Below are 23324 nucleotides of genomic sequence, written 5' to 3'. Positions count from 1 at the left end.
ATATGAAAAAGGACCAACTAAAAATTAAACATACACTGACAAATAAAAAATATTATACAGAGACCCAACAGCAGACTAGAAGAACACAAGAATCAAGTCAAAGATTTGGGATACAAAGAGGCAAAGGACACTCCTCCGGAGAAGCAAGAAGAGAAGAGAATCCAGAAAGTTGAAGATAGTGTAAGAAGCCTCTGGGACAACTTCAAACTTACCAACATCAGAATTATGGTGGTGCCAGAAGAAGAGAGCAAGATACTGAAAACCTATTTGAAGAAATAATGACTGAAAACTTCCCCCACCTGGTGAAAGAAATAGACTTACAAGTTCAGGAATTTCAGAGAACCCCAAACAAAAGGAATCCAAAGAGGACCTCACCAAGACACATAATTAAAATGCCAAGAGCAAAAGACAAAGAGAGAATCTTATAAGCAGCAAGAGAAAAACAGTTACCTACAAGGGAGCACCCATACGATTATCAGCTGATTTTTCAACAGAAACTATGCAGGCCAGACGGGAGTGGCAAGAAATATTTAAAGTGATGAATAGCAAGAACCTACAACCAAGATTACCCAGCAGAGTTTTCAGAATTGAAGGGCAGATAAAGAGCTTCACAGATAAGAAAAAGCTAAAAGAGTTCACCACCACCAAACCAGTATTATATGAAATGTTGAAAGATATTCTTTAAAAGGAGGAAAAAGAAAAAAGTAAAGATAAAAAAATATGAACAACAAATACATATCTATCAACAAGTGAATCTAAAAGTCAAGTGAATTGCCGAAACCAGTTTGGCTCAGTGTTTAGAGCATTGGTCTGCGGACTGAAGAGTCCTGGGTTCGATTCTGGTCAAGGGCATGTACATTGGTTGTGGGCACATCCCTGTTAGGGGGTGTGCAGGAGGCAACTGGTCGATGTATCTCTCTCATCAATGTTTCTAGCTCTCTATCCCTCTCCCTTCCTCTCTGTGAAAAATCAATAAAATACATATTAAAAAAAAGTCAAGTGAATTAAAAATCTGAGGAACAGAATAAACTGGTAAATATAATAGAATCAGGGGCATAGAATGGGAGGGGATTGATAATTCTCAGGAGGAAAGGGGTGTCCGTGGGGGGGTACGGAAAGAAACTGGACAAAAATTAATCTATGGATGAGGACAACAGCGGGGAGGTAAGGGCAGAGGGTGGGGTGGGGACCGGGTGGAGGGGAGCTATAGGGGGGGGGGGATGAGAAACAATTGTAATAATCTGAACAATAAAGATATTTTTAAAATATATTTTATTGATTTTTTATAGAGAGGAAGAGAGAGGGATAGAGAGTTAGAAACATCGGTGAGAGAGAATCATCGATCAGCTGCCTCTTGCACACCCCCCATTGGGGATGTGCCCGCAACCAAGATACATGCCCCTGACCGGAATCAAACCCGGGACCCCCCCGTTCGCAGGCTGACGCTCTGTCCACTGAGCCAAACCGGTTTCGGCTGAACAATAAAGATTTATTAAATTTTTTAAAAAGACCCTAAGCTTTTGTCTTGGGCTCTTTGTGTTTAACTTTATGCTGACACTTGGCCATCTGGAAGAAGCATTCCCAGTTGCATAGTTCCCTGGTTAGATCCCATCTTCATTGTACAGTTGGATAGCTGCTTAAATTTTGAAATATGGGTAATGCTTCACCTACCTGTAACGAACTATATCCAGTGCTATGTAGTCTACTGGGCAGAGGTGTTCTAAGTTGCCAATGAGACCAATCTTTCAGTTTCCCATAAAGTACTAGCAAATTAGCAACTACAAGATTTTTGTTAAAGTGCCACTGCTGTTAGGCTAGTTAAACCTAAACAGGTGTCCAAGTAGCAAGGCCTTAAACCTGGACAACCACTGCCATGAGTGATGTGGGGTTGCGTCACAATGGAAGCTTTGTCTGGTACAGACTGCTAGCCTTGTAGGCATGGGATGTCATAGGCCCTGAAGGATGGAGACCATCTAGAGAAGGTAGAGGCAAACCTGGTGCGTGGAGTTCAGATAACCATGAAGGAGCCTTTGGAGTCCGATTTAAGGAGGTGTGTGTATTTGGGGTTTGGGTGGTGGGTTTGGCCAAAGTGGAATGCCCAGATGGGGTTTCACCAATGGTGTTCAGGGCCAGAGGATGATAGATTTGGGAATGGAAGCAATTTCCTAAAGCCATCCTTATGGAGAGCACGGCTTGTTTTGAACTGATAAAGCAACTTGTAGGTAATATGCTTAAACTAGTAGCATTCGCAATACTTAGTTGTATTGGCATATATTAATCCTCACAACTCTGAAATGGGTATTAACCTAACCCAGTTTCAGATGGGAAAACTTGGGAATAGAAAGGCCACATTGCCCAAATTCCCAACCGGAAGTGGAACCCCTGCACAAAAGCATCAGCCCCCTGTAGACTTCCTGGAAGTGAGCCAGAAGTAAGGCAGGATCCTGTTTATCCCCAGGACGAGCCCAGTGTGGACCTCTCATCTTGGTATCATTACCACATAATGTCTTGGGAAAGTAGGGGCTCAGTATAGTGTTAGCTTTTCCCCACAACCAGAGAAAGATTATCTTAATGTTTCCTACCAATTTCTCAATAGACGGCTGGATAGCTAATGCTAGACAGGAAATACCTGTATTCATTTCCATGTCCAAGTGGCGCTGAAGCAAAGCTGTCAGTAGGTATTCTAGGTCCCACCCTTTCTGCTAAACTTCATCTTGCAATCTGCCTGTCTAGACTTTCCAAACAGGCTTTTCCTCACGTAGGCAATCATGCCGATTGTTGTCAAACGTGGAGTCATGCCGCCTAGGTTTGGATCCTGATACCACCAGTTTCTGTGCATGTGACCTTGGGCGAGCCACTTAACCTCTGCTTCAATCTCCTCATGAAATTGGGGGGAATAAAAGAATGAGGCTATTAAATGAGTTCATGTTTGTAAATGCTTCTTACAGTCTCCTAAGTGCAATGAGCTTGTTAAATAACACTTTGTGACCACCTGGTATTGCAAGCAAAGCACCAAGAAATACCTAATTTATTGTTGGTAATCCTCACCTGAGGATATTTTCCCATCGATTGATTTTATTTATTTATTTTTTTTAGAGAGTGGAACTGATGGGGAGAGAGAAAGAACAATGATACATTGATTGCCTCCTGCACTAACCTTGTCGGGGGCCAGTGATGGAGATTGCAACCAAGGCATATGCCCTTGATCGGAATTTAACCTGGGACCCTTCAGTCCTCAGGCCAAAGCTCCATCCACTGAGCCAAACTGGGCAGGGCAAAAACATCTATATTTTTAAAGATTTCTAAACAGGGCAAGGTCTCCCAGCTAGGATTTAGGGAGATTAACCTGGGCATCTTGTTGGGATGAAATGAAGGGGAAGAAAGGAGAAGTAGGAACAGAGTTCAGGAGGGTGGTGCTTTTGATCAGAGGGGCAGAAATAGAAACATGAAGAGAGGCGAGTGAGGAATCGGTAAAACATTTAAGGTTTGAATCTGTATTTCTCAGAGAACCTTAACTTTGGCTGGAAAGATGAAGTTGGGGTGGTGTCTAGATCCATGGGTGATGAGTCACATGGGTAGAGCTGAAGGGCTGAAACTTCCAGTGGAGGGCAGATGGACTGCCCTTTCAAAAAGTGATAGCTCAGCCCTGAACAGGAGTTCTGTCCCCTTCTCCCATTTGTAGAATAATTCCAGAGAAAGTCCCAACCTCTTTGAACCTCGTTTTTCTTATTTTACAGCTGTCATGAGGTTTTTGTGAGGAACAAATGTGCTAAGTAACATGGGTGGAAATGTTTCTGCAGTTAAAAAAGTAAAAAATACAAAGTATAAAATAGGTGATAATAATCATTTTTATTATTACATTAAGCATGTGAATGAGTAAAAACTTGGAGGAAGACAGCAGAGAGAGAGCAGAGATCCCAGAGCTTAAACTTGGAGAAATTTCAGGGTACTACATCATCCAAAGGAGGAGGCCGAAATGGAGGCAGAGGTAAACTTGAAGAGGTAAGAGACCCTCAAGACGGGGAGTGCTTTGGGATAGAGTCTACAGAAAAAGAAATTCAGTTGGTAAATACTCATCAAAAGTATCTTATCTATCTGGTTATGATAGAACTAGAGGCCCAGTGCATGAAATTCATGCACAAAGGTGGTGTCCCTCAGCCTGGCCTGCAATCTCCAATCTGGGACCCCTTGGGACCAGCAGGCAGATATCCCTCTCACAATCTGGGACTGCTGGCTCCTAAACACTCGCCTGCCTGCCTGCCTGATTATCCCTAACTGCTTCTGCCTGCCAGCCCGATTGCCCCCTAACCACTCCTGACGACTGATGCCTAACTGCTCCCTTGCTGGCCTGATGGATGCCTAACTGTTCTCCTACTGGCCCAGTTGCCCCTAACTGCCTTCCCCTGCAGGCCTGATCACTTCCAACTACCCTCCCCTACTGGTCTGATTGCCCCCAACTTCCCTCCCCTGATAGCCTGATCTCACCCCCAATTGCCCTCCCCTACAGTCCTAATGGCCCCCAACTACCCTTCCCTGCCAGCCTGGTCCTCCCCAACTCTCCTCCCCTGCCAGCTATCTTGTGGTGGCCATTTGTGGTGGCCATCTTGTGATGGGTATCTTGTGGCGGCCATCTTGTGACAATGTGAGGGCAGCCATCTTGTGATGGCGATGGCCATCTTGTGGTGGCCATTTGTGGTGGCCATCTTGTGACAATGTGAGGGCAGCCATCTTGTGATGGCGATGGCCATTTGTGGTGGCCATCTTGTGACGATGTGAGGGCAGCCATGTTGTGGTGGCCATCTCATAATGACATCACGTGATGCCACCTAGGCTTTTATTATATGGGATGACTTTCAGAGTCAGAATGAACATGAAATGGAGAAAATATCCTTCTGCAGAGGTCACTGCCCTGACCTGGGAAACACCCCCAGAGAATCAAATGGCCAGAGAAGTCACCTCAGGGAACACCTGAAATCTGCAAGAACTGTTTGCATCCACTGTGGAGAATGAGTGTGTTAACAAGAGAGGGTCATCCGCTTGGTACCTGTTTTCCCTCTCCAGCCACCAACCCAAATCACATCCAATTCAAATGGTCTTCCTCACTTGATTTGCTTCCAAGTCCATTCTCCATTCTGTTTGAAAACAGAAACCTACTCATATTACTCATCTGGTGAAACCCCTTTTATAGTTCCCCATTGCCTCGGAATGGAGGCCGCACTCCTTAGACATGAGACCGTGCATCCCTGGCCAGTCCTCCTGCTCCGGTGCTCTGCTGCCACTTCTGCAGGTGCCCTCTGCTCCAGTTAGACCTCCTTCCTAACACATTTCCCAGGACCACCCTGGGCTCTCGTCGCTCCCTGTCACAACCAGGGATGCTTCTCCGCCTTTTTTTTTTTTTTAATAGGCTATTTTATTTTATTTTTTTTAATATATTTTATTGATTTTGTACAGAGAGGAAGGGAGAGAGATAGAAAGCTAGAAACATCGATGAGAGAGAGTCATCGATCAGCTGCCTCTTGCACACCCTCTACTGGGGATATGCCGCAACCAAGGTACATGCCCTTGACCGGAATCGAACCCGGGTCCCTTCAGTCCCCAAGCCGACGCTCTATCCATTGAGCCAAACCGGTCTCGGTCCGCCTTAACTTGGATAGGATTTCCTAAGTCCCAGGCTGAGCCAGATGCATACTCTTGTCATGACTCTCTGTTAATTGTCTGACTTCTCATGTCTCCAACAGAGAACCTCTTGAGAACAGGGAAGAGCACTATCCCTTTTCTCTGTACAGTTCCTATCACACAAAGTTTTCCCATAAACAAACCTTGTTTTCAAATGGTCTTTGTGGTTGTTAGTCCACTCGTCCCGATTTGGGGGTCTCCAAAACACACACCCGCCGTCCTTGTGGAGCCCAGGTGGAGAACCTGGTCTGGAGCTCCCTGTGGGCAGCGCGTCCCTTGCACTTCCCGGGGCGGCCGCCAGGGGCCGCTGGGCCCTTTGTTTTCCTCGGGGCCCGGGTCGGGCCAGAGGCCCGCAGAGCGCATGCTCTGGGCAGTCCGCGGCCCAGCGGCGCGCCGAGGAGTTCCCGGGAGCGGCGGCGCCGAGGTAGGTCGCGCGTGTCTGTCGCGGGCGAAGGGCCCGGAGGACGGCGGCGCGCCGGGGGCCGCGGCCCGGGCACGGCGGGGGGCGGCGGCGGGCCGGCGCAGTCGTTCGCGCGCGGCGCCCGGTCGCGTGGCGACGCCTCCACGTGAAGCCGGGCGGCCGGAAGGAAGGCGCGCGTGCGGGCGCGCGTGTCCCCGGCCCCGCGGGGCGGCCGGGCGCGGGCCGGGCCCCGCCTCGCCTGGGCGAGCCCGGGGCCCCCTGCCGCCGGCTTCCCGCGTCCGGCCCGCGCGGGCGGGAGATTCAAACGGCCGGAGCGCGGCCGGCGGGGCGGCGGGAGGGGTGACCTCGGCGGCCGGGTGCGCGGACCCGCTGGCCGGGCGGCGGGATGTTCGGGCGGCGGAGCCGGCTCCCGGGCGCGGGCCGCGCTTCCGGGCGGGAGCGGGGATCCCGTCCGTCCGGACGCACCGGGAGGGCCGGGCTGCGGGGCGGGGAGGGCCCTGCCGGCGGGGCCGGGAGGAGCGGGATGGAGGGCGGACGGGCAGGGCCTGCGCGGGGCCGCGTGGACGGGCGCCGGGACGGCTGCTGACCGGCCGGAGCGGTGTGCCGTGAGCTCCGCACCGACTTGTTAGTGTAAAAAAACACATTCAAACCTGTGAAGAGTTTCTTGTGAGTTTATTGAGCCAAACTGGGCAAATTGCCGGGAAGCAAAACCTCCAGGCATTGGGATGACGCTCCGGAGAATGGCGGGGTTTACCTTGTGTTTATAAGTGCCCGTCCGTCCGAGGAGGAGCCCTCGGCGGGTTGCATGAGACGCATTGGTGATGGATGAGGGAGGTGGGGGAAAGCAGAGCGGGAAGACCTCTGGGATTGGATAAAAAGTGAAACGAGGGACACACGCTTCTTTTACTGAGGCGGATGCAGAATAGTTAGCAGTCCACCATTAACACGATAACAACAACAAGGGGGGAGTTTGTGGTCCGGGGCCCTGGTGCCATGTGTCGCGCCCTGAGGGGTCCTGAAGGAGGAAGTAACTAGTTACCCGGACAGTTCACAGGTGTGTTATCTCAGATGCGGAAAGACAACAGGCTCAGGAGAGATTGGAAATTGATCTTTGTCAGGGAAAATACTTGGCCTAGGAAATGACTGCCTCCTATACACTGCTTTCTCCTATACGCTGCTTTTAGTTAAGTTTTTAAGTTCAGACCATTCTTTGTACTTACTTGAGGTCTTTGAGTTTGCAAAACCGCCATGCAGGCCTTCCCTGAACTAGTCAGGTTAGCATTTGGGTTCCCCCCCCCTTTGTGTGTGTGTGTGTGTGTGTGTGTGTGTCCATGTGTCCATGAACGCATCTGTCAGATTATTGACTGCTGCCTACCCCGTGCTGCGCCGCGGGGCTGGGAGCGGTGGTGAGAGGGCCGTGTGGCCTTTGGGGAACTGCCGGTCTCCTTGGGGACACCCACGTGGGCCACGGTTACCCACGTGCCAGTGAGGTCACGATGTACACAGCGGAGGCAGGGGCACTGCTGCCCACAATCGTTCATCAAATTGTCATTGAGGGGCTCCAACCACGTGTGATCCTGGCAGAAGTCAGGACATACACAAGAGTGTACGGAGTGTTACACAGGAGCTCTGAGGGTGTCACCCAGCCCCGCCCAGGAGGGTCAGGGGTGGCTTTCCAGGTGAGGTGACGCTTGAACCGGTTCTTGTTTTTTGTGTTTTGTGTTTTTTTTTAAAATATATTTTATTGATTTTTCACAGAGAGGAGGAGAGAGGGATAGAGAGCTAGAAACGTCGACGAGAGAGAAACATAGACCAGCTGCCTCCTGCAAACCCCCCACCGGGGACGTGCCGGCAACCAATGTACATGCCCTTGACCGGAATCGAACCTGGGACCCTTCAGTCCGCAGACCGACGCTCCAGCACTGAGCCAAACCGGTTTCGGCTTGAACCGGGTTTTTAAGGAGCTGCAGAGTTAGCTGTTCAGGTGGAGGGATTAGGGTGACGCAGGCAAAGGAAATGGCACAGGCCAAGCAGGAAGGTCTCGCTGAGTGTGGCGGTCAGGGATTGCACAGATGCTGGAGTCTGACCGGAACACGGGACGAGGAGAGGAGTAACAAGATGCTACAACAGGGACTGGGTCTGGAAAGGTCTCAGGTGACAGGGACCAAGGGACACGGTGGAGGTGGAAAAGACAGGATGGTTTCACCTGGGAAGAGTAATAGGATGGAGTCTGGAACAGTGAGTTAGGAGTTCATGCTGGTGTTTTTCCGAGACATCCCTAGAGCGGGAATCCTGTTCAGCTTTGCAACTTACTACTTGAGTTCCCCCTTGGGTCTCCCACTAACTCTTCCTATTAGCTTCTTTATCTGTAAAACGAAGGGAAGAGGCATGTGGTGAGAATGACTGATATCCTATACTTCCCATAAAGAAGTGGTTCTCACATCTAGTGGAAAATGGGGCCCCTTTTCTTTTGGGGGGAAATAAACACATAAACCCAGGCACAGCTCTATATATAAGGGGGAATCTCCTGGTTAGGAAACTTTTATTTTAATGTATCTTATTGATTTTTTAACAGAGAGGAAGAGAGAGTGATAGAGAGTTAGAAACATCGATGAGAAAGGAACATCGACCAACTGCCTCCTGCACACTCCCCACTGGGGATGTGCCCGCAACCAAGGTTGCCCTTGACCAGAATCAAACCCGGGACCTTTCAGTCCACAAGCCAACGCTCTATCCACTGGGCCAAACTGGTTTCGGCAGGAAACTTTTTCTTAAAATATATTTTTATTGAAGGGACAGGGAGAGAGGGAGAGAAACATCAATGATGAGAGAGAAACATGGATTGGCTGCCTATTGCACACCCCCAACTGGGGATGGAGCCGGCAACCCGGGCATGTGCCTTGACCAGAATCGAACCCTGGATCCTTTAGTTCGCAGGCCAATGCTCTGTTCACTGAGCTAGGGTTGGTCAGGAGACTTGTGGTGGAGTGTCCCGGTAGCGAGCCTGGCACACTGCAGGAGTTCGGCAAATGTTTGTTGGCCGATGAGCCGCTGTCCTCCCTTCCCTGGGGACCTTTCTCTCACAAAGAATCCTCAGCCTCTGGTCTGCAGGCAGTTGTCTGCCTCCTGACATCGGGGCCGAGGGGGTGGCGGTAGGGACAGCTGCTGTGGCTAGAGAGAGGGCTCTGTCTCCCTTTGCAGGAATGAGGCTGTGGTGGGTCACAGGGGGTCAAGCAGGAGCACCAGGCCTCCCTAGTAGACTGTCTAGCCCAGCGGTCACCGGCTGGTGGCCCGTGAGGTCCGAAAGCTTGGCAGCCGCGGGTCTGGTCTGACGTGCCTACGTTCCTCACGTGCAGAACAGCTCGGAGAGGCGGGCGGGGAGCCCTGGCCCCGGTCCGGAGTGGCAGGAGACCTGCCATTTCACCCCCTCCTGTGTGGCCGGGGTGCCTTTCCCTGAACCTCAGCTTTCTTACCTGTGAAACCGGGGTGACCACTTCTACCTCAGAAGGCAGGGGTGAGCATTCCGGGAGAGTTGGCTCTGTGTCTGATTTTTAATTATTCCGGACTGTGTCTCACTCTTCTCCCAGATTGTCAGCTCCTCAAAGAGCTGTTTGTGGCTTGTGGGTGGACCAAAGACTGCTCCTTATTTCCAGCCAGACACCCCCTGTCCGGTTGGAGAGGGAGCGTGCACAAGGACTGAGTGTGCTGCAGAGGCGGCAGGGGCAGTGTCGGACTCCACGCTGAGAAGGCGCCCTCTCACTCCCTGTCCTGCCCGAGGATTGCTCACGGCAGCTGCAGTGCCCAGAGACCTCCACGGGAGAGCCGAGGATTCTCGGGCCCAGAGAACTGGGTTCTGTTCGACTCTTAAAGCCAGCGCTCAAGTCCACAGCCGGGAGCTGTACCCATTCTCCTTCCGAGTCTTCACCCACTGCCCAGCCTCGCAGCCTCAGTGTCTCCGGTCTGGTCTCACCATCCTCTCCCTCTCAGCTTCCTTCTGCCCTTTGCCCTTCGTGTTCGGCCAAGTTCATGGGGGGCCCTGGAGGCCTGCCCAGGCTGCCTCCACCATGCCGAGATCATGGGCTACCTTTTTTGGTTTGTTTTAAATATATTTTATTGATTTTTACAGAGAGGAAGGGAGAGGGATGAAGAGTTAGAAATATCGATCAGCTGCCTCCTGCATAACTCTTACTGGGGATGTGCCTGCAACCAAGGTACATGCCCTAGACTGGAATTGAACCCGGGACCCTTCAGTCCGCAGGCCAAAGCTCTATCCACTGAACCAAACCGCTTAGGGCTTGCTTGTTTGTTTATCAGGTATACCTGGGTTCTGTCTCTGACTCTCCTTTACCAGCTGTGTGAACTTAGGCAAGTACATTTACTGCTCTGTGCCTCAGTTCCCTCACCTGTGAAACAGGAGTGAGAGTGCCTCTTCCGCTGGTGGGGAGAAGTAAAACGGTGCCGGCACGTAGACGACAGGAGTGGCCGGTGCCCAGTGAGGCGCATATTCTAAAGAGTAGGTTGGTATGGGGGATACACATGCAGATTAAAGTAATTATGATCCAAAAGGCTGTCCTCGTTTCTCTGGGAGAGAATGACTCCTTTAGGACTGGGGAAGGATCAGAGGAGCGGCGGAGTTGCCTTTGAGACTTGAGTAGAAGTTCTTCCAGTAGGATACGGATGTAGATGCAAACTGGAACTAGTTGAAGATTGTGAGGGAACAGATAGGAGGATATAAAGACTAGAGGCCCAGTGCACGAAATTTGTGCAAGAGTAGGCCTTCGAAGCCGCAGCAGGCTGCCTCTGTCCCTCGGATGCAGCCCCGGCTTCGTCCAGAAGGTCGTTCGGCTGTCTGGTCTAGTTAGCATATTACACTTTTATTATCACAGATAAGAGATGAGGCCAAAGGTTAAGTCCGTATCAGGGCCTGGAGATCTGTAGTGCCAGGCTAAGAAATGTGGGCTTACTCTTCCAGGCAAAGGGAGCTGAGCAAGGAAGCAGCTCGTTTCAGGTTTGAGACTTAGAAAGATCAGGAATGACTGGTACAGTGGAGTGGGGGTGGGGAGCAGGGAGACCACCTGGGGAGAGAGGATGGAGAGTTCCCAGACAGGCAGACTGAGAGATGGAGAGTGTGAGGAAGCTGACCAGGACAGTAGCTCTGGAGCCTGACCAACTTGGTTCAGATCTTTTTCGAAACTTGGGTGGGGTCCTTCCCTTATTGTCTGTATAATAGGGACAGTGTGACCAGCTTGCAGTGAGAGGCCCCAGAATTTAAGCCACAATTCTCGAAACAGTCTGCATACCACAGAGGCACTCGTTGGGGAGACTTATTCTGGACCCCCACAACAGCTACAGGTCATCCTGAGGAACTGACTGGGGATTTGCGTTTGCCCGGCCCTGGACACAGTGAGCTGGCTGCCAGCCTGGCCAGTGGTACAACTGTCTACCTCTTACATTTCATCCCTTCACCCCCTGCTCTGTCTCCTTAACATCTCTTCTTGCTGGTTCCCGTGCACTTCAGACTCAATGAAAACACCTGGTAAAATGGAGATCCAGGTCTCCTCTCCTGCTTGCCCCACAGTATTCTTCATCTCACTAAATGGAAGTCTACCACCCACATAGTTGGTTAAGTCAAACCCTGTGAGTCTTTGTGTTTGGCCAAGCCCAATTCTGACCAGGATCATATGTGGTGTTATTTATTTATTTATTTATGCATTTATTTATTTTGTGTGTGTGTGTGTGTGTGTGTGTGTGTGTGTGTGTTTTAATTGATTTTTTACAGAGAGGAAGAGAGAGGGATAGAGAGTTAGAAACGTTGATGAGAGAGAATCATCAATCAGCTGCCTCTTGCACACCCCCTACTGGGGTTGAGCCCACAATCTGGGTATGTGCCCTTGACCGGAATCGAACCAGGGACCCTTCAGTCCGAGGGCCAGTGGTCTATCCACTGAGCCAAACCAGCTAGGGCAGAGGCTAGACCCTTAACCGCCGCAGGCTATATACCACTTCCACATCTGGACAGCTTTAAAGTGTCCTGGCTCCAGCCATCCATACAGAAAGATTACAATTCAGAGTTTGGGCGCCCAGGCTTAGACCACCTGACTGTCCTTCACAATCTTAAAGGCCAGGACCCAATAAAGATGCAATAGTGGAGGAAAAGGTTTGGGGCACAAATTGGCTGGATTGGTATTGAGAGAGAATGCCTCTGTTCTCAGCAGCCTTGGGGAAGACCTGAAGACCTTGGGGAGCTGTAGCAGTTAAAGGAGGGAAAGGAGCCAAAACCGGTTTGGCTCAGTGGATAGAGCGTCAGCCTGCGGACTGAAAGGCCCTGGGTTCGATTCCGGTCAAGGGCATGTACCTTGGTTGCAGGCACATCCCCAGTAGAGGATGTGCAAGAGGCAGCTTATCAATGATTCTTTCTCGTCGATGTTTCTAACTCTCTATCCCTCTCTCTTTTTCTCTGTAAAAAAATCAATAAAATACATTATAAATAAATAAATAAACAAACAAACAAACAAGGGGGGGGGGTTTCAAGACAGGCTTTTAACTGCCCAAATCATCCTGAGTCCAACTTCCTTTCTTCCTTTCTCCCTCCCTTCCTTCCTTCCTTTCCTTTAAATTTGTATTGATTTCAGAGAAGAAGAGAGAGAGAAAAACAGCAATGACGAGAGAATCATTGATTGGCTGCCTCCCACATGCCCCACACCGGGGATCAAGCCGTGCCCAGACCGGACTGGAACCCGGGACCCTTCAGTCCACAGGCTGACACTATCCACTGAGCTAAACCAGCTAGGGCCCAACAGCCCTTCCTGTCACCTGGAGGCGATTTCCTTTCCCTCTTGTAATACTTGGTGTTTGTGTGTGAGTGTGAGGAGATATTCTGGTCTACAGTGCCCTGTTGGATAGAAAAGCCAGGCTTCTCCCAGAAGGGGCACTTTGTGATGAGAGGGCACAAATGGTCAGGTTTGGTTTTACTTCATTAGAATAACTTTGTAAAGTCATAATAACAGCAGTACATCAGAGTTACATAGTGGTTATGTAGTTAACCGTTAGCTACAAAGTTACTAGTGATTATCTCAGGGTTTGAGGGCAGTTATGAGGGATACTGAATGTTCCTCAGCTACAGCCACACTAGCTTTTTCATTTTTTATAATAAAAATATGTAATGCTTCTTATTAAACATCTTATAAATATAGGGAAGTGTAAAGAAAAAAATAAAAATTGTCCATGATCTTATTTTTCAGAGGTTATCATTGTTAATGGACATATTTTCTTCTATACGTTTTTCTACACTTATTTTTACATGTGTGTATGCATTTATATTTCAAAAATGAGATGGACTGTTTTTTGATGTGCTTATATTATTTGGCAATGGTAAACTCTTCCTACTCAATAAACAAGTCTCTGAAAGCATCACTTTTAGTGGCTTCATACTGTTCTATCATGAATATGCTACATAGCCTCTCCTACTATTAAGCACATGGGTTGCTCCATTTTTTTTATTATTTTTTTTTATGTTATGAAGCATATAGTAGAGAGTATCTGTGGAACTTACTTTGGGTGTATTATTCCGTTCTCGTTCTTAAATCTGAAAAGTGGCACTGCCTGAGAAGTGGCACTGCTGGCGGTGCCTCTCGCCTTGGTAGAGGTCTTTGTCTTTGTTAATGTTGCCTGGTTAGAGCAGGACATCGGTTGCCATCTGACATGGAGTATTTGCCTGGGCTTTTCAGGACAGGAAGATGCCACCCAAGCGAGTGGCTAAGAAAAGGTCACCCCCAGAAGATGCTCTTCCCAAAAGCAAGAAAGTGAAGGGTAAGTTGGCTTCTGTCTCAGTATGTGTGGCTTCTTGAACCCCTCAAAATCCGGGACTGGGCTCCTCCCCCGCTGACATTTGAAGCTGAGGGGCCTGGAAGTCCATAAGCTCCACCCAGTTGGCAGGTCTCCTGTAGGTCATTGAATCCCACCCCCAAGGCACAGAGACTTGTTTAAAAGCACTCGGGGCATTAGCAAAAAAACCTAGACCCCAAGGCTTTGCCCCAGGCTGTAATGGCTTCTGGTTTGGACCACTGACTTCCAGATGTGGGTTCAAGTCCTTGGCCCTGAGCAAGCAGCTTAATCTCGCTGATCCTGGGTTACGCCTTTCCTGAAATAAGAGGGAGAACAAGTCCAGCCTCACTGGCCTGTTGTGAGGAAAATGAGATACTGTCATGGTAGCATTTGAGGGAGGTGGCGTGATTTTTTCTCTTCTGGAACCCTGGAGGGAGACAGGGAGGAGAGCTCCAGCCCCAATCTGAGAAGGGGGAGTGTGGACCCGTACTCAGACAGTGTCTGTCTTTTGCAGACCCTCGAAACCAGGCAGTGAGGGCCGTTGCTTCCCACCGCGTTCCAGGCGCCCACCACACCCGAGGGGCCTGCAGGCCGAGCCCTGCCAACCAGAAAACCCGACCAGGTGGCTCCCTGCCCAGCGCAGCCTCAGAGGCCCTGGCAACCCTGGGGGAGGGGCTGGACACCATTGGCTGTCCTGGACTGCCCACTGGTTGGCGCTGACCTGGCAAAAACCTGTTAGCTCTTAGTGCTGCTCCTCCCTCTTCAGCTCCTTGTAGGAACCAGGGTGTCTGTGTGACTATGATCAGGAGTTCTGGGACACCCTGAGGATGGAGCTAGGGACTGTGTAGATTCATGTAGGCTCCCCTGGTTTCAGTGCAAACACTACTACTTATTAGCTCCGTTAACCTCTCTGAGGCTCCATTCCCTTTCTATAAAATGGGATCTTAAATATGGAAGGTCTGCAGCACAATTTGGGGGAATACAAAGCACTTTAGCATTAGTGGGGTAAGCAGTCAGTAAAGAGTAGACTTGATTACCTGAGCCCTCACTTTCGGCACCATGGCGCCTTATCCAGAACTTACAGCTAATCAGGAAAACTATCTTAGGTGCTCACTGTTCTCCCCACCAAGATTCATTTCACAGTATTGAGTGTCCCCTTGTTTCTATTTCCTTCCTTTCAGATTAATGTGCTCAGTTTTTAACCTTTACACAAACCCTATGAGATAGGGACTTCTGATATCCCCATTTCACAAATGAGGAAACTTAGGCTCAGAGGGTCATACTAAGGTCTGTGGCAGAGCAGGGGATTGAGCCCAGAGCCCATGCAGTGACCTCTCCTCTCTCCCATCGTCCTACACACTCGGCTGTCTTCTTCACTCCTCAGTCTCACATAGGTCCCACCGCACAGAGCCGGGCTTGGTGCTGACACTGGGCCAGGGTGATGTGGGCCAGCTGGGGCTGGGCGAGAATGTGATGGAGAGGAAGAAGCCAGCTGTAGTAACCATTCCGGAAGACATTGTTCAGGCTGAGGCTGGGGGCATGCACACCGTGTGCCTAAGCAAAAGTGGCCAGGTAGGTTGGGGGCGTGGCGTGGGATGGAGGGTCTGTTGGGGAGGGGGCTTGGAGAAGGAGCTTTAAGCCGTACATTTCCCTATGGAGATGGAGCTGGCTAGCTGCATGGGGTGGTCTGAACAAGAATGGGCTGAAAGGGCAGATCTCGCACTAATGGCGGCATCCTGGACAGGTCTACTCCTTTGGCTGCAACGATGAGGGTGCTCTGGGAAGGGACACATCAGTGGAGGGCTCTGAGATGGTGCCTGGGAAAGTGGAACTGCAAGAGAAAGTGGTGCAAGTGTCCGCAGGAGACAGTCACACAGCGGCGCTCACCGAGGACGGCCGAGTCTTCCTCTGGGGCTCCTTCCGGGTAAGATGGGCTGGCGGACAGAATTAACTGGTGGGGCCCCAAGGATAACCTATCTCCATGCCCCTATTCTACTTACTGGCGAGGAAGTCAAGGTCTAGAAGTAGAGCTTGGGCCCAGACCAGCCAGGTCTCTGGCTTCTTTATTCAGGCCTGTCCACTCCTTTGGCTGCTGCCTAGAATCTGATGTGAAGTGTGTCTTAGGAAAGACGAGGGTGGTCAAAGAGGTCTTTAGCTGAGACTGATCCAGAAAGCCTGTTGTTCGCACTCATCTTGCTACCTTCAACCTCTCCTCCCTTCCTAGCTGTCTTCCACGCTTCTCAGGAATATTGGATTTTTATATTAATTTTTAATATATTTTTATTGACTTCTGAGAGGCAGGGAGAGGGAGAGAGAAATAGAAACATCAATGATGAGAGAGAATCATTGATCGGCAGCCTCCTGCACGCCCCCTTCAGGGGATCGAGCCCCCAACCGGAGCATGTGATCTTGACCAGAATCATGGCCAAGACCTTTTGGTACGAAGGCTGAAGCTCTATCCATAAGCCAGTGGTCCGCAGAACACTGGTGTCCGTGAAGTCCAAAAGGTTACGACCTCTGCACTAAGCCAAACCCGGCCAGGGTACTCTGATACCAGACATGTATGATTCATTCGTAAGCGTTTCACTATGTGGCCTCATTGCTGTCCCCCTCTCCATCCCCATCTGGCACCAGTGCCCCTTACCGGACAGCTCTATGGTTGATCTGGCCGGTATGGGCTATGCAGGACTGGCTGATAGTGCTCTGCCCCTCCTTCTAGGACAATAATGGTGTGATTGGGCTCTTGGAGCCCATGAAGAAGAGCATGGTGCCTGTGCAAGTGCAGCTGAGTGAGCCGGTGGTGAAGGTGGCCTCGGGTGAGTCTGGCGTTACTTGCTCTGGGCAGAGTTGGAGAACCTCATTCTGGTGTTGCCCAAGCCTTGGGTTCTACAAGTCCTGCATCTCTTGCCTTCCTCTCGCCCTCAGGAAATGACCACTTGGTGATGCTGACACTTGATGGTGACCTCTACACTTTGGGCTGCGGGGAGCAGGGTCAGCTGGGCCGTGTCCCTGAATTATTTGCCAATCGTGGTGGCCGGCAGGGCCTTGGTAGGTGGGCTAGGTCCCTCTGGCAGGGCAACTCGGCATACAAGCCCTGATGAAGGTCACAGGCAGGAGGAATTCTCTGCATGTAGGCTTACATCAGGTAGATTTGCAGTGGTAGTTAAGGACATTGACTCTAGCCTTGGCCAGTAGCTCAGTTTGTTTGACGATTGTCCCAATACCCCAGGGTTATGGGTTCAATCCCTGGTCAGGGCACATACAGGAGGCAACCAATGACTGCATAAATGAATGGAGCAACAAATCAATGTTTTCTCTCCCTCCCTCTTTCAAATCAATAAATAAATTCACTCACAGATGAACATGCAAATAAACTGAATGGCTGAATGCCCAGTAGCTATGATGGAATAGATAGATAGATTGATTGATAGATAGTAAGAACTTTGACTCTAGAGCCAGGCTATCCTGGTTTTGAATTCTGGTTCTACCACCTGCTAGCCATGGGACCCTGGACATAGTTTTCTCATCTCTAAACCCACCCACTTCATTGGGTTGTGAGGTTAAGTGAGTTACCAGAGAAGAATGGCACCTGTAAATACCCCATGTAGATATTACCTCTTAGGGCTGTGGGAGTCTGGGTGAGGCTCCTTACTCTCCCGGCCTCAGATACCTCTCTAATAGGGAGAAAAGGCCCTGCTTAGCATCCCTCCGAGGGCTTTAGTGAAGTGGGAGGAGCCAGCACCGGGCAGAGAGGAGAGGTTTTGTGTGTCTGCCACTGACCTTGGCTGCTTCTCTGCTTGCAGAACGACTCCTGGTCCCCAAGTGTGTGCTGTTGAAATCCAGGGGGACCCGGGGCCATGTGAAATTCCAGGATGCCTTCTGTGGCGCCTACTTCACCTTTGCCATCTCCGTCGAGGGCCATGTGTATGGCTTTGGCCTTTCAAACTACCACCAGCTTGGTGAGTCCCAATCCCAGCGTCGGGCATATCCAGAGTGACCTGAGTTCCCATCCTGGCTCCCTCGGAGCCAGTTTTGTCATCTGTAAAGTGAGAATATTCATATGCTGTAGAGCAGGGGTCTTCAAACTACGGCCCGCGGGCCACATGCAGCCCGCAGAGGAGTCTGATCCGGCCCGCCAGGTTTTTTGGGCAGTGAGCGCAGCCGAGGTGTTACAGTAGGAATTAGTAGTTCATATAGTCCGGCCCTCCAGCTCTCTGAGGGACCGTGACCTGGCCCCCACTTTAAAAAGTTTGAGGACCCCTGCTGTAGAGGGTAGGATGGCCTCGGTGTGGGAGAGGATGAAGAACAGCTCCTTGGACACTTTCACCCCTAACAACTCTCTCCTGCCTTTGCCTTCCAGGAACCTCAGGCACAGAGTCTTGCTTTGTACCCCAGAACCTGACCTCCTTCAAGAACTCTACCAAGTCCTGGGTGGGCTTCTCTGGTGGCCAACACCACACAGTCTGCATGGATTCGGAAGGTAGGACCTTGGGCCGAGGAATGCCCTCATCCCTCTGCACAGGCCTGGCCTGACTCCTGAGACCATGGCTCTTGGAACCTGGGCCAGATGTGGGTCTATGAGGCTACACCTAACCCCCAGAGTCGGAGTCCTGGTGCTCTGCCAAGTATGAACTCAGGCCTCCCCAAAACTGGAAGAGATACCGAAAACCTCCTCCTCACCACCCAGGAAATGGGGACCAGCTCCCATGGAAATGGGAACTCAGCTGGCCAACCGGGAACACACCCTCTGCTTCTCCTCACCTCTCCCTCCTCCCACAGGAAAAGCATACAGCCTGGGCCGGGCTGAGTATGGGAGGCTGGGCCTCGGAGAGGGTGCTGAGGAGAAGAGCATGCCCACCCTCATCTCCAAGCTGCCCTCTGTCTCCTCCGTGGCTTGTGGGGCCTCTGTGGGCTACGCCGTGACCAGGGATGGTAAGTGGGGCTGCCCACATTCAGTCTGATTGGGGCTGGGGTTGTGACTCCTATCAAATAACCCAGCAGGCTCTGATGTCCACCATGAGATGGAGCTGAGATGCAGAGCCGTATTTATGAAAACATGGTTTTTCTCCTGATTATCAAAAGCTTTGACTTTGATGAACTTAAAATGAATTTTAAAAATTATTATTTTTTTATAGAGAAAGAGTAGAAGGACAGAAGGGGAGGTTGAGAGAAATATTGATTTGAGAAACACATCAATCGGTTGGCCTCCTGCATGTGCCATGACTGTGGCTGGGGATTGAACCTATAACCCTTTGGTTCATGGGCTAACACTCTCTCAACCGAGCAACACTGGCCAGGCGAATAAACAAATTATTTCAATAAAGGTAAATTGTTCTGTAGAGGAAAAAATAACAACAGCAAAAGGGGATAAATAACCGAGACCTGGCCAGAGGTCTCCAGACTCCTGATTCAGGCTTTTCTTTACATTTCCCACCATGGTGACCTCTTTATTTACAACCTAGTATGTGCCAGTGTCCAGAGAGTTATACTTAGAATTTTATTAGGAAAAAGAAGGTTTAGTAGTTGGGTTTGGCAAGCACAGCAGCGGAGGGTGTAAGTGGGCAGTCACCAAAGCCTGAGTGGATGAGGCTCACAGCCATGGAGGCCTGAGAAGTCAGGCTGGTGGAGGTGTTGGATGTGGGACTCTCTGGGAAGAGTTCCTGAGGAAGTGAGGCTTGTACTACACCTTGAAGATTTCTGATAAGCAAAGGGGGGCATCCTGGCACAGAAACATCCAGAGCCGTCTCAGGTGGCTGGTCCCGGGAGTGGAGGGTGGTGTGGGGATCTGCGGAGTGGCTAGTCACGTAGGGCCTTGAATGCCATGCCTAGGAATAGGGAGAAGTAACTGGCGGTGGTTAAAGACTGTGGTCCCAGGATAACAAAACTCCTTACCATCATCTCCTTGGCTTTTCCCAGCTTCCCTGGACTCCCAGAGGCTGGGACATTGCCAGGCTGCTACAGGCCAAGGCTAAATTCACCCTATGTCCCAGGCTTCTCTCGCCGCGATTCTGAAGATAGCTGCCCCCGTTTCTTTCTCTTGCAGGTCGTGTGTTTGCCTGGGGCATGGGCACCAACTACCAGCTGGGCACGGGACAGGAGGAGGATGCCTGGATTCCCGTGGAGATGACGGGCAAACAGCTGGAGAACCGCCTGGTTCTATCTGTGTCCAGCGGGGGCCAGCACACAGTCTTACTAGTCAGGGACAAGGAACAGAGCTGATGAAGCTTCTAGGGCCTGGCTCCCGGCCCCGCCCCCTCCCTTCTGGAACACAGAAGCTGTGATGACTCAGACTCCAACTGGCCTTTCCCAACCCCAAGTACTTTGTCATCATCACCTGCCTTTTTTTCCATCCACAGAACAGAATCACTTTCCTCTTTTTTCCCCCCTCCTTTCCGGAATCATCCTGTAACCTACAGGATGAAGAGGGCGGGATGGCAGAGGGGAGTGGATTTTGTTGGACTGTTGCTCATCCCAGAACTATGCGCTTAGACCTTCCCCTGATCCCTACCTCCCATGGTCCTGGCTGACCTTGGTTTTGTCTACAAACAACCACACCTTCCTCCCCTGGGGGGTTGGTTTCCACACCCTGAGAAGTTGGGGCTCCATCGAGCCCCACTCTAGTCATGTGCCACTCTTAATGTCGTTCATAATCCACAGGCAGACAGATGGCACAGTTGTCGGAACCAGCTGTCATGCACCTATGCCTGGGGGAACTGGGAAAGGGGCAGGGCTACCGGCCTTGGGCAAGCCCAAGCCAAATACTTGGCCCTGAACAGGTGTCCAAGGGGCAAATAAAGAGTGATCCTCCACTTGATCAAGAAAAAGGCCAATCAGCTTTCTCCCAGAAGCACAAAGCATTGTCCTGCACTGCCCTTCCAGCCTGCCTCACCGGCCTGAAATGTGGAGAGGAAGTGAGCAGGACAGGCGGCGAGGCGAAGGGGGTTTTATAAACAATATGGAGAGTGAAGGGAGGGCGGGGGGAGGGTTGGGTGGGCAGAGACTGGTTTCCAGAAAGGGAAGCGGAAGCGTGTACCATGTCTGAGAAAACAGCAAGCAGGTGTGTTTTTTTAACGTAAAGTATTTTAGAAGAGAGAGTGAAATCTTTTAACATTTTGAATAAATTTAGAGTTTTATAAAACAGGCCACTTGTTTTCTACACATTCCCTGCTTTTTTAAGGGAACATCTGCTGTGTTGGGAAGGACAGGATAAACCCGCACCTGTGGACTCTGTCAAGACTAGTACTTCAGGTGAAGTCAGGATGTCCTGATGTGTGCCCGTCAGCTGTGACTTCCATGCAAATCAAAAAAGATTTTATTTTTGCCTAGGTATTGTATTTATGTTTCAGGAATCACTGTATTTTAAAAAAAAAATTATGCTGCATAATATGGGAGACATGGAATGGTTCTTTCAACATCCTAATCCCAAATCAAGATGGTACATCTCTAGAAATATTTCTACTAAGCTTGCTGTTGTATCATTTTCAACAGCTGATGTAATTGATAAAACATAATTAACTGCACAGTAACTCTTAAGACAACTTACTCATATTGATGTAGATTTTCATAGGCATCTGAGCAAACAAAATCATAGAGCTGGCCCATCTAATAGGATGGTCACTAGCTACATGTGGCATTTTACATTTAAATCAATTAAAACGTGTAAAAAATTTAATTCCTTTTTTGCACTAGCTACATTTCAAGTCCTCCATAATTAGGTGTAGTTAGCGCCTATGGTATTGGGCTATAGGACGTTTCTATAATTGCAGAAGGCTACAGTGGACACTTGATACAGCAGGTCTGTATATGTATAACAAAGTTTTATTAGGGCCAGGAGGATTTTTCTTGGATGTCAGTGACTCTTGGAAAAATGAATATGATGTAAAATAACTTAAAATGTAGTCTGTGATTTTTTTCCCCCTTTTGAATTTTTAGTTTTGATACAGGCACTATATTGATTAGAAATTTGATTCTTAAAAGGAAAAAAAAATCACACTTTGATTATATTTTCTTTGTAAAAAAACATTTGTGTGTCTGCTAAACCCTCTCCCCTATCCACCTCATACCCATCTACCACTAATTTCAATTGGATTAGATTTATTGGAGTTTTTCCCTTTTGACAATAGAGCAGGTTGGACGTGCCTTTAATGATAGCTTTTATGGAGTGGGACCTAAAATGGGCCAGGCATCGAGCTGAGCACTTTATAGGCAATAATAGTTTGTTTAATCCTCTCTTCACACCAGCCTTTGAAGTACTAATTGCTGTCTCTCGGGAAACAGTCCCTGAGAGTTCAAGTGACTTGCTTGAAGTCAAGTAAGTGTAGGCTTAAATCTAAATTAGCTTCTACCTGAGCCCAGAACTCCAGAACTTTTCCTTGTGTTGCATGTAAGAATTGTAAAGTCCTCTGTTGGTGCCTTATGTATATCAGAACTGTCAGGCACATACTAAGTGTTCTGTAAGTATTCTCTAGTATGACTGTTGTACTTTTTCTTATTCCCGGGAATTAATAATTAATTGGCTTTTTCAAATGCTTAGTTCTATCTTCCCTCATTTTCCTCCATCCTGGATTGGTTACCCAAAACAAATGTCATAATACCCCATGTGGCTCAACTATAAATAATGTAAATGTTCAATAACTGCTTTCACAAAAATTAAGATGGAGAAGTGTGTGTGTGTGTGTGTGTGTGTGTGTGTGTGTATATATATATATATATGGCAGTTGTTAAAATATCTGAAACTGTAAATGAAGAATAAGTATGTTATTTAGAAATATGCAAGGAAATTCTAAGGAAAAGATTTGGAAATCATTGCCCCAATAGAGAGAGTATTTAAGTTTTTTCCATAAGCAAAGAGCACAGCACAGGTTGGTGAACAATACTAAATACTTTATTGCTATAATAAGTTATCATTTGAAGGCCTCACAACACCAACACCCTGTGAGGTAAGCACTGCTATTATCTACATTCACCTCAGGTTCAATAACTTAACACAATAATTGAGAAGGGGCTGGGATTGATGCTCCATTTGTTTGAATCTATAGCCAAAAAACCAACCACTACATCAATATTGCAGTGAAATTTGGCAATTTTGGCAACTCTTGGTTCATTAGCCTAGTTGGGGGTCCCAGAAAGGGATCCGGAAGCATTTGTTAGGAACTTCACTATTTGAGAACTCTCACCAACGGAAGTGTCCGGTTCTGAGGAATGGGCACTAAGTGAGGCAATGGCCTGGGGCACTGTTAAACTCAAGATTAAAGTCATTGAAATCTGTTTACCAAGGGTCTTCATGGGCAGGTTAAAGTTCCTGGCGGTTTCGATTAGGGTAGTGGATGTGGGACTCAAGAAAGCAGAGTGACAAGACTGGATTGAGTGGTTTGAGATGACAGGATTGCCCCAATTTACACTC

General features: G+C 49.4%; 1 protein-coding gene across 4 annotated transcripts; it reads left to right on the top strand.

Moving 5' to 3' along the window:
- Positions 1–5991: 5991 nt before the first annotated feature.
- Positions 5992–22570, top strand: RCC1 (regulator of chromosome condensation 1). Of its 4 annotated transcripts, none has more exons than XM_084874962.1 (11): positions 5992–6100; positions 13825–13906; positions 14436–14543; positions 15306–15493; positions 15666–15845; positions 16641–16737; positions 16847–16969; positions 17725–17880; positions 18282–18401; positions 18701–18853; positions 19965–22570. In XM_084874962.1, the coding sequence occupies exons 1-11, from the start codon at positions 6038–6040 to the stop codon at positions 20138–20140; spliced, it is 1446 nt and encodes a 481-aa protein (XP_084731088.1). In that variant the 5' UTR covers positions 5992–6037; the 3' UTR covers positions 20141–22570. The 4 variants fall into 4 exon arrangements, with proteins under 4 accessions (XP_084731088.1, XP_084731089.1, XP_084731090.1 ...); XM_084874964.1 differs by lacking the exon at positions 5992–6100 and adding an exon at positions 6960–7151; XM_084874963.1 differs by lacking the exon at positions 14436–14543.
- The last annotated feature ends 754 nt before the right edge of the window (positions 22571–23324 follow it).

Source organism: Pipistrellus hanaki, assembly GCF_964339955.1.
Source record: "Pipistrellus hanaki genome assembly, chromosome: 2".
NCBI classification, from domain to species: domain Eukaryota; kingdom Metazoa; phylum Chordata; class Mammalia; order Chiroptera; family Vespertilionidae; genus Pipistrellus; species Pipistrellus hanaki.
Note: the sequence above shows the minus strand (reverse complement) of the source record. Positions and strands in the feature narration are given on the sequence as shown.